This window comes from Fukomys damarensis, unplaced genomic scaffold, assembly GCF_012274545.1.
Source record: "Fukomys damarensis isolate Sample0158 unplaced genomic scaffold, DMR_v1.0_HiC HiC_scaffold_37, whole genome shotgun sequence".
NCBI lineage: Eukaryota > Metazoa > Chordata > Mammalia > Rodentia > Bathyergidae > Fukomys > Fukomys damarensis.
In genome coordinates this window covers 9,526,622-9,536,863 of record NW_022900949.1, presented here as the reverse complement: position 1 = coordinate 9,536,863, position 10,242 = coordinate 9,526,622, and the positions used below count along the sequence as shown (strand labels likewise).

Sequence of the window (10,242 nt, the reverse complement as noted above, 5' to 3'; positions counted from 1 at the left end):
GTGGGTGGGCAGGAAACCCAGCGTCCCTTGGTCCTGCTGCAGGCCAGGGATGTCCTGCAGAGCCCTGGGCCATGGGGCACCTGCCTTTGGCAGATGTCACCCAGAAGCCAGACCCAAGGCCAAGGCCCAGAGGGGCTGAGCTGACTTCCTGCTCGCTCGCTCAGCCGTCAGGGGCAGAGCTCTGAGCTGGTGTAGAGCACAGACCGCCCCGCTCCTCCCTCACAGCCCTGAAGTCCTCACCGTCCAAGAAGGGGCGCAGTGCCCTCCTGGCGGTGAAGCCCCTGGGGCCCACAGCAGCCTTCTCGGCCAGCCAGATACCCAGTGAGCGAGAAGATGCACAGTACGACCTGCGAGGAGCCCGCAGCTACCCCACACTGGAGGACGAAGGTGACCAGGCAGCTGCAGTGGGCTCACAGGGCACAGCCACCCCCTCCTGAGGATCTGCAGTGGGGTAGTAGCGAGCTGCAGGGAAAACCAGACGGGTGCCGTAGCCGTCTTCATGGAAAGATCTGGTGCTCTGCCCGGCACTCCCTGCTAGGGTCAAGGACTCCAGTCAGGGGAGGGCTAAGTGACAGCATCCTGGGCAGAGAGCATATCCTATGCAAAGGCCCTGGGGCAGGGTCCTGCCTGGTGAGAGAGGCAGAGTGAGCCAAGCAGGAGACTGGTGTGTCCTGCAAAACCCTGTGGCCTCCCCACAAAAGCTCCAAGAGCTCTTTACAAGGAGGACATTCATCCCCTCACTCTGGGAGGATGAGGCTGGAAGATCACAAGTTCGAGCTGATCCTGGGCAATTGAACAAGTTAGTAGGATCTTGCCTCAAAAACTCAAAAGAGCCAGGGATGTAATGTAGCTCATTGCAAAGGCCAAATACTGAAGAACAAAAAGAAAAACAGAAAACCAGGACATTCAACCCTGTCGTCGTGCATCTGGAGGGCCAAGAGGGAGGTGGCGCATTCCGGGTTAGGGTTAGGGTCCCCAGGGTGGGGCCCTCGGCTCAGCCCCATAGAAGGTGGAGCTGCTGGGTGGGTGTGTGGGACAAACAGGAGGCTCCTTGAGCTGCCCATCGCCTCCCCACACAGGGCGACCCGACCTCCTGCCCTGCACTCCACCTTCTTTTGAAGAAGCCACCACTGCCTCCATAGCCACAACCCTGTCATCCACATCCCTCTCCATCCCTGAACGGTCCCCCTCTGAGTCGTCAGAGCAGCCTCGGTACAGGTGGGTGGGACCGTGGTGGGCAGGTGGGTGGGGCCCCCAAGCAGATGGATGAGTGGACCTTGGGCCCTAGTCATTTCCGTTTCCCATCTGCCATCTCTGCAGGCGGCGCACGCAATCTTCTGGACAGGATGGCCGGTGAGACCCTAGTCTGACCCCCTCACCCCTCTGGTGTCATCTGGCAGGGAGACCCTTCACGTCCAGCCCGCCTGCTGGGTGCTCCGACCCTCCTCTGCGGAGCCCTGGGTCCTGGTGTGGGATGGGTGGGGCAGGGTCCACGCATAGCCTCAGAGCCCGCTGTGCCCCAGGCCCTGCCAGCCAGCAGGACTCCCCCGGGGCTCAGTTCCCCACTACCCCTGGGCACGGCGGCGGGGACTGAGGCACGGCTTGGTTGCTGACAGGCCCCAGGAGGAGCCGCACGTGGAGGAAGACCTGCAGCAGATTACAGTGCAGGTGGAGCCCACGTGCAGCGTGGAGATCGTGGTCCCCAAGGAGGACGCGGGGTGAGCATGGGCTCCTGGGGTCCCCCAGCCATGGGAGGTGGTGATTCGCTTCTCGTTCCTCCTCTGATCTGAGGCGGTGCTTCCCAGACTTCGTGTTTCTGCTCTCGGGACACTGGGGACATTTGTGGTCATCATGTAAGGGAGCTCCTGGCCAGGGCCACTGCTCAGCACCTGCAGTGCCCGGGGTACCCCCCAGAGGACAGCCCAGTTTCAGTGCCCACAGTCCTGAGGGGGTGGGACCGTGGGCAAAGGGCTGTCCAGCAGTCTTAGCACATATTTAAGCATTTTTATGTTCACTTTTTTAGTATTTATAATTTTAATGAGCTTTGATAGGAAGAAAGCCTAAACAGACCAGTGTTTTGTTTTCATTTGGTTTGGTGCCATGGTGCTGGGCAGCTTACTGAGATCTTGTTTCAAAAAACAAACACAGGCCTGGGGATTTAGCTCAGCGGCACCGCACCTGCCTCACAAGCACAAGGTCCTGAGTTCGATTCGATCCCTGGTACCAAAACAAACAAACAAAAAACAAATATAAAGGACTGGGATGCAGCTCAGCAACCTCAGAAGTGCTTGCCTTGCATGTGTGAGGTCCCCGATTGAATCTTCAGTACTGAAAACCAACAACCGAAAAATAACATTGTGCTACTTTTTGTGGCGTTTATTTTTTGTTTGTGGCGTTTTTATTTTGGGGTTTTTTTGGTACCATGGATCAGACTCAGGACCTTGAGCTTGCGAGGCAGGTACGCACGCTATTTTTTAAACAAAGTTTTCATGATCGAGTAGAAAATTTATTTTTGTTTCATTTTGTTTGTTTTTTGAGACAAGGTCTTGCTGTGTAGCCCAGGCTGTCCTCACTCATGGTGACCCTCCTGCCTCAGCCTCCCCGTGCCTGGCCAAATCCATTCTTTTAACTGTTCAGGGACTTAAGGAAAAAAATATATACCAAGTTTCCCTCCATACCTGTTACAGCTGGCTGCTCAGTTGTTACTGAGTCTCTTTTATTAGTTTTCGTCTGTCACGTGTTTATAATTCTTAACTGCTGCTGTTGTCAAATTCTTCTTGACTTTCTAGTTTTTGCTTGGTAGTTGTTGTGCAGTACTAAGGATTGGCCCCAGCTTGTCATTGAGCGCCACCCCCCCTTCTTATATTCTTTTTTGTTTGTTTGGTTGGTTTTTTGTCGTGTTGTTTTGTTTTGTACTGGAGGTCGAACCTTATTTTCATTTGGAGACAGGGCCTCGCTAAGTCCCTGAGTTGCCCGGGCTGGACTGGAACTTGCCATCTCCTGCCTCAGCCTCCTGAGTGCTGGGAGGACAGGTGTGCACCACGGGCCCAGCTTTGCGTGGGTCTTTTGTCCCCCTGATGACGATGATGACATTTTGCGGTCCCTCCTGAGGCTGCAGAGGTCCAGGAAGGAGCAGGGCAGATGGGGTCCGGGCAGGGTGGCTGGATATCGTCAGAACCACCCGGGATCCTGCATCTGTCCCGCTTTCCTAGGGTGGATGCCTGCCCAGCCGGTGCCTCTGCATCTGCCGTGGAAGCAGAAACCGCCAGCCAGGCCTCGGATGAGGAGGACGTGCCCGCCACTGACATCTACTTTGTAAGTTCCCAGGTCCCACGGAGCCACACCAGCCACACACTTGAGACCTGGTCTCACTCACACGAGCGATCTCTCTCTCTCCCTCTCTCTCTCTCTCTCTCTCTCTCTCTCTCTCTCTCGTCCAAGCACACAGGGCAGTATGCCCTGCCCTGCTCCAGCCAGGCCGGGCCCTTCTTGGACCCTGGACCTGGCTCCATGTCCAGAGGAGAGAGGCCACAGATCAAGTTCAGTGACCCCAGCTTTGGGTCCTGGGGCCAGCACAGTGCTGCCCACGCGGGATCCAGCTGCCCAGCTGGAATGGGCAGCTCCTGGGCTCCCGTTGTCACATGGGCGGCCTGGGCACCAGCCTCGCACCCTTTCCTCACTAACTCACCCTGCTTTGTCTCGGAGCCGCACTTCCTGCCCTGGGCCCCAAGCCCCTGCTGGCCCCGGAGAAGGAAGGGCCCGTGCCGTGTCCGTCTGTGGATGGCGAGGGGTGGCCAGGGCCGTGCGTCCCCAAGCCTGGTGGGCTGCAGAGCAGGTCCGCTGTGCACCCTCCCACCTCCGCTTCCGCTGTCGCTTGTCCCCGCCGCTGTTGTCCCCACACCTTAGCCTGTGCTCTCTTCTTCCTCTGGCCCCGCCGCCCAGTTCGCCGATGGGAGGCACTGGATTTACTCCCCCCGCCATCGCCGACTGCGGGCCGTGACGCTGAGCTCCTCAGGGACTGTAAGTGACCGCAGCCGGCCCCCTGGGGAGAAGGGGCCCTGCCCTCCTCTGGGCAGCAGGGAGCTGCGGGTCCCCAGCCTGAGACACGGTGCCCAGTGTCGCCATTCTGTCCTCAGAGGACTTTGGGGAGACGATGGTGGTGAAGTCATGGGGACATCACTGACCCCGGGGTGACTGGGCACTCGCCACGTCACCGGGCCAGGCTGTACTGCGGTGGGGTCAGCCCTGACCTCAGCTGCCCGCTGTGTCTGTCTCAGCCCTCCGCCTTCCACGCCGGCGCTTGCCCGGGCTCACTGTCCCAGCATCGCCCCGTACACAGCTCACAGGCAGTGGCAGAGCTGAGCTCTTCACAGCGTCCCCCAGGCCCCTCCAGAGAAGCTTAGGCCTCAGCCCCTGGGGAACCTGTGAGAACACAGGCTCAGACAAAAGCCAAGTTCCCTAGCTGGGCACACCTGTCATCCCAGATACCTAGGAGGTTGAGGCAGGAGGATCTTGAAGTAAATTCAAGGCCAGTCTGGGCAACTTAGGGAGACTTTGTCTCAAAAAATTAAAAAGGAAGCCAATCATGGTGGCAGACACCTGTAATCCCAGCACTTAGGAGGCTGAGGCAGGAGGATCACTGTGAGTTCAAGACCAGCCTGGGCTACATAGTGAGTTCCAGGTCAGTCTCAACTACATAGTGAGACCCTGTCTCAAAAAAACAAAAACAAAACAAGACAAAAGGCTAGGGGTGTATCTCAGTACTGAGCATTTGCCTAGCCTTGCATTAGGCCCTAGGTTTATTTGAAAAACCAAAATGGTCTGGAGTTTTTCAGTAGCTCAGCAGCAAACTATGAATAGACACTTGCCCACCCAGTGTACCCGCGATACCACAAAGAAATCTAGTGGTTGTGATATTATAGGTGTCTGTTTTCATTTTTACCAGCCAACAAGGGGCCCAGAGAGGCTGAGTAACCTGCCCAGAGCTGCACAGCACTCACAACCAGGCAGGGCACCAACTGGAAATGAATGTCATTCTCCAGGTGGAGCCCTTAGAGGTCGCCCTTTCACTCCCAGCCATCAGCAACCTCGCTGGGTGTCACCATGTGCCAAGCACTGGAGCGACTCCCAGGAGTCAGAGACCACGTCCCAACCCCTCTGCTCACCACCTGCCTGGGTGGCAGACACGAGCCAGGGAAGACGCATCCTGGGCAGCTATGGCTGGCAGCCAGATAAAGCCGGGGCTGGATCGGTTTGCAGAGGCCTAGGTTTGGGCTGCCTTAGTGGGGCACAGCAGAAGCAGAAGTTTGAGCCGTCGTGGTGGTGCACACCTGTAAACCAGGCATTCTGGGAGGCTGAGGCAGGAAGATCACAAGTTTAAGCCCAGCTTGGGCATCTGAGAGACTCAGTGAGACCCTGTCTCAAAATAAAAATCGAAAAAGGGGCTGAGCATGTAGTGCAGTGTGAGGGTCCTGGGTTCAGTCCTCAGCACCCCTGAAAGAAAAAACGCCAAGTGGGAGCGCAGGTGGGAAGGAGGGAGCAGCTGCCAGAGGCCGTGCAGCTGGGAAGGACTCGGGCACCCAGGGTCCTGCCCCAGGCCCCGTCTGCAGCCGAGGGCCTCCTTTGTGTCCTGTGCTCCTGGGGAGCCGCCAGCTTGTCCGCCTTCTCTCACGTGCCTGAACAGCGTGAGTCCCTCGCAGGGGAGCAGCGCTGAGCACTTCTGAAGGGACCCCCCTGGGGCTAGCTCTTTAGGGTTTGGGGTGCAGCGGTCTTCCTTTGGGCCACTTGTTTCCGAGCCCAGCCTGCCTCACCCAGCTTAGCTCAGAGCTGGATTCCTGGGGGCTGGGGAGGCAGGCAGCTGTTTCGCCTTCAAAAGTCGGTTTTGTGTGGCCTCTGGATCCAAGGCGGAGGCTCCAGTCACATGCAGCCTCCACAGCGCCTCTTTGTGGTGGCCCTCATGGCTCTCTAGGGACCTGGCTGGAGCCCCACAGTCGATGGAACTGGTGGGCTTGGGGAAGGGGTTTGTGGGCCAAGGGTCTTGGAGCTGGGGGATGGATGAGCCCAGGGCCCCGGCCAGTCAGGGAGGGCAGAGGCTGGCAGCTGACGGTCCGTGCTGTCGGGCAGGCTGGGGACACATTCTGTTACGGCTGTGATGAGTTTAGGTGCCGAGGGACACCAGATGCACATGGCAGGTCCTGTGCACATTCAGGGGCCGTGCACCCGGTGGGGGGGAGCTTGGGAAGCCGGGGGTGACAGGGAGGCCTGGGAAGAGAGAAGGTGTCAAGATCGGGGGTCAGCTGAGCCCCTGGGGAGCCCCCAGTGGCCCCTAATGGTCTGAAGGGCTATTAGAACGGGGAGCAGAAGCTCCCTCCCCAAACCTGAGCCTAACCCGCACACTCCTGTGCCAGGCCAGGTGGCCCTGCCCGGGCCCAATGCGGCCTGTCCCCAGAAGGTGCCCTTTGCTCTACGGGGAAGGCTTGAGTAGACAGCACGGGGACCCTGACTGCCCAGTGCCCTTCTGGAGGTCCCAGGACTCCTCTACCCAGAGCCAGTGTAGGAGGCTGGGGAGGAGCTGGTCGTGAGGGAGGTCGGTGGGGTTGAGGCGCGGGCCGGGGGCGCTCCGGGCTGCAGTACCCCACCATCCCTTCCGCCCTCCTCCCTGTCCCGCTGTCCCTGAGCCTTGACTAACACCTCCTGCTGCCCACCGCCTGCCAGCCGAGGATGTCGGGGTTGGGGCAGGTGCACTCGTCCGAGGGGTCCGCCTCTTTTATTTTCTCCTGTTCTTCCTTCCTCCTCCTGTGCCTGTCTCTGCCTCCGCTCACCCTCTCTTCTTCTGCGCCCCCTGCACGTGCCCGCCCGCCTGCCTGCAGCCCACCGACGACAGGAGCTGGGTGTACTCCCCGCTCCACTATAGCACGCAGCCCCAGCCCTCCGACGGCGAGAGCGACACAGTGAGTCCCCCGGGCTAGGAGGGACCCAGACAGACGGGCGAACAGGCTGGGGCGGGGGGCTGGCACCCAGCTCACCGATGTGCAGGTATCTCGGGCCTGGGTCGCCCCCGAGGCCAGGCAGCTCGGAGACCAGGGCAGCCCCAGGTGGGGGGTCCTCACCCAGGTCCCCGCATGCCCTCACTACCCCCTTTCTTTTTGCAGTAATTTCTATGCAGTCCCCCACCTGGGGCCGAGTGCCCACCGCCGCCTCAGATGCTTCCCAGAGGCGCTGCCTGCCCAGCTGAGGCCCAGAGTTCCGGGACACGCCGCCCTGCGGCCAACCCCAGCCAACCTTCTCTTCATCCTGCCCCTGATGGACGCCGCCGGCCACGCCCCTCCCCACCCCATGCTCTGCAGGCCACACGGTGACCCTGGGCCACCCACACCGCACCCGCCAGACGGCGACCTTCCAGAGCGCCGTGTCATGTATTTATTTTGGGTCCTTATTCTTTGCACAGACAGAGGCATGTGGTGCTTTTTAGGGGAAAAAAGATGAAGCAGAAAAGGAAGACTCCACGCCACTGCACTTTGGTCCTTTGTCTCCACTGCATGTGTCCCACAGGGACGAGGCCATTCCTGCCACCTTGGGACCTGGGCCGTGGGGGTCTGGCTTCCCAGGTGAAGCTCACACTCCAGGACAGGCCCCTGGGTGCCTCTTCCTGCTCTTTCTTGCGGTCCTGTGTGTGGTGGGGCTGCCCCTCCCGGAAACAGATCCTCCTGTGCGTGGCTCAGGTTTGGGGCTCAGTGCGGGACAGGCATCCTCAGTAGTGGCTCCCAGTGCCTCACTGTCGTGCTCAGCCACCAGGAGGGACATCCCGGGACCTAGGTTCCCCTGAGCAAGAACGCCCAGGTTGTTACATTCCTGTCCCCGGTGCGGCCGCCCCTCTTGGCAGAGCTCAGGGCTGTGGACTTGTCTGTCTCTTCCCGGTGTGGTCCTCACGGTCCTCGGAGGAGAGGACCCCCTTGGGAGACGCCTCAAAGCAGAGCCTCTGACTCCTGGAGGGGCTCGGCTGGGCCTTGGGCTGCGGGATTGGACAGCAGGTGTCCTGGGTGGGCAGTTCTGATGGTCAAGCTGCTAACACATTACGGCCACCACAGGCCAGGTTCAGGGGCATCTCCTATCGGTGTCCCTCTTGTGGCAGCCACACTAATCCAGAGACTGGGAGAGGTCATGTTGGTGATGGTCCCCAGCCCCTGCCCACTCTGATCCCCCTGCAGAGACCCATGGGGGGCAGTGGGTGGGGCTTGGAGCTGAAGCCACACCTCTCAGAACAGCACGGGGCGGACCCATCCAGGAATTTACCTTTTTTTTTTTAAGCCCACTGCAAGATGTCAGCCTGCTGTCTAGGTGGTGTCCCTTCCACAGTGGGGACACAGTGGGAATCCATCTGCTCTTTCCCAAGCCACCAACAGGAAGCCCGTAATCCAGCCCAGACCCTCACGGGGCCCAGCTGCTGCCTTGGCTCTGAGGACCTCTCCCAGGGAGCCCAACTGGGATCCCCAGCCCCAGAAAAGGGTTTGTCCAGGCCCTAGAGACAGCTTCATCACCACCTCGCCCAGGCCCCCAAGGACGTGGCCCCATTGCAGGAGGTGGAGTCTGGTCGGCATGGTGGCAGAGAAAGGGCGTGGTTTGTGGAGCCCCCATTGAGTCACAGGCTGTACGCGGTGCCGGGGGCTGGCGAGGTCTTGTAGCCCTCCTGGATGGATGTCCCAACATTCCATTTTTGTGTTGAGTCCCAGAGTTCCCTTTGGAGATCCACATCATGTGGACTGCTTGTTTCATTCCTTTTCAGAGTGTCACAAAAAGGATGCTAAAGTGTCAGACTGTTTCAAGGGGCCTCACTTGTTTAGCATTTTGGGGACAGTGGGCTGGATGAGAGACCTATTTATAACGTGTGGCAAACTCAAGACCTTCCTCAGACCCCAGGAGGGAGGCCCTGGATGTACCTGGCTGTCCCCACTCCCTGGAGACCTGTAAATACCCCAGTGACCCAGCTCCCTCCTGCCTCGCCTCTCCGGACGGCTGCTCTCGCAGACCCCGGACAGTGTCCGAATCCCTGTACTGTAAAAATGGAGAGGCATTTTCTTAAGACTGGCAAGGTGGAAGTTTCCACGTGTCCCCTTCCAGCCTGTCCCCTCCCCTCAGGCCACTCCAGCTGCCCTCATTCACCTCCACACTTGGCTCAGTGCAATACTCCCGTCCCTGCGGGGTCCGTTGCCAGGGTCCTGTCGCCACAGCCCCTGGGTTTCCCCCCAGGACGAGCATCCCCTCCACACCCACCTCCTCTCTGGTGGTTACAAGTTCCATTGCCCAGGCCACCCCAGTCTCTGTGCGGCTAAACCATTTCAAAACAAAAAACTGCAAATCTTGTGTCTTAACCCCCACCAGGGGTCCCTCATCCTCAGCCCCCGTGGTCTGGTGTGTGACAATCCGGAGCATGGCTTCCTGTGGCACCAGTAGCCAGGCCATGTCCTTCCAACCCAGACCTGTGGGCGCCTCTGACAGTACAGCTGCCGCTGGCCCCACAGAATACCTGTATGTTGCCTGGGCCCCACCTGCCCATTCCCACCACGACCCTTCTTTTTATGTCGAAGAGATCTCTAATAAATCGGTTATAAACATCAGTTGACTTGGTTTACCTGTGTGGATCGGGAGTTGGAGGACTGACAGTATCAGATCAGAAAGAAGCCTTTGTGAAATTTACAATAAGATCCAGAGCCATGCCTGGTGACACGTGCCTGTAGTACCGACACTCTAGGATACTGAGGCAGGAAGATAATTTCCAGCCCGTTCAGGAACTTAGGTATTTAGCAAGACTGTCTCAAAAAGGATTGAGAGTATAGCTCTGTGAGAAGGTCTCAGGAGCATTGGTTAAATCTGGGATTTCCTGGGCGATACGGTGACGAAGATCAGACCCGAACACCTGGATAAAACAGCCATGATTTTCTGCAGGTTCCAGTTCAACTCAGGAAACATTTGAAAGCCTCTGATACCCGCAGCCCAAGGGAACAGACAGCAAGCGTCAGCCTCCAAAGCCAGGCTGGGTATCAACTACGTGATGAAGGTCAGAGCTAGTCCCCAACTGCTTCATCTCTGCTGCTCGAGACTTGTCCGACTGCTCCCTTGTCCACGTGACAAGTCCCAGCTCACTGCGGAGCAGAAGAGGGGTGTAAAGTGACTTAGCCTCTCCTGGCATGTTTCTCCTCCTGTAGATTGGGTTGGGGGGATTAGGAAGTGATCCCAGGTTCTTAA

General features: G+C 58.7%; 1 protein-coding gene across 3 annotated transcripts in view; it reads left to right on the top strand.

Annotated features, from left to right (window-relative positions):
- Positions 1-9,614, top strand: part of Pip5k1c (phosphatidylinositol-4-phosphate 5-kinase type 1 gamma) — a 28,449-nt gene extending 18,835 nt beyond the window's left edge. The window contains exons 12-19 of one of the 3 annotated variants that reach the window (XM_010634869.3): positions 226-387; positions 1,080-1,218; positions 1,321-1,353; positions 1,617-1,718; positions 3,213-3,315; positions 3,943-4,020; positions 6,870-6,950; positions 7,152-9,614. In XM_010634869.3, the coding sequence (XP_010633171.1) occupies positions 226-387; positions 1,080-1,218; positions 1,321-1,353; positions 1,617-1,718; positions 3,213-3,315; positions 3,943-4,020; positions 6,870-6,950; positions 7,152-7,154 (701 nt within the window). In that variant the 3' untranslated portion in view covers positions 7,155-9,614. The remainder of the gene's footprint in view (positions 1-225; positions 388-1,079; positions 1,219-1,320; positions 1,354-1,616; positions 1,719-3,212; positions 3,316-3,942; positions 4,021-6,869; positions 6,951-7,151) is intronic. The other 2 variants (XM_019209151.2, XM_019209152.2) reach the window with 2 other exon arrangements.
- Positions 9,615-10,242: the final 628 nt, after the last annotated feature.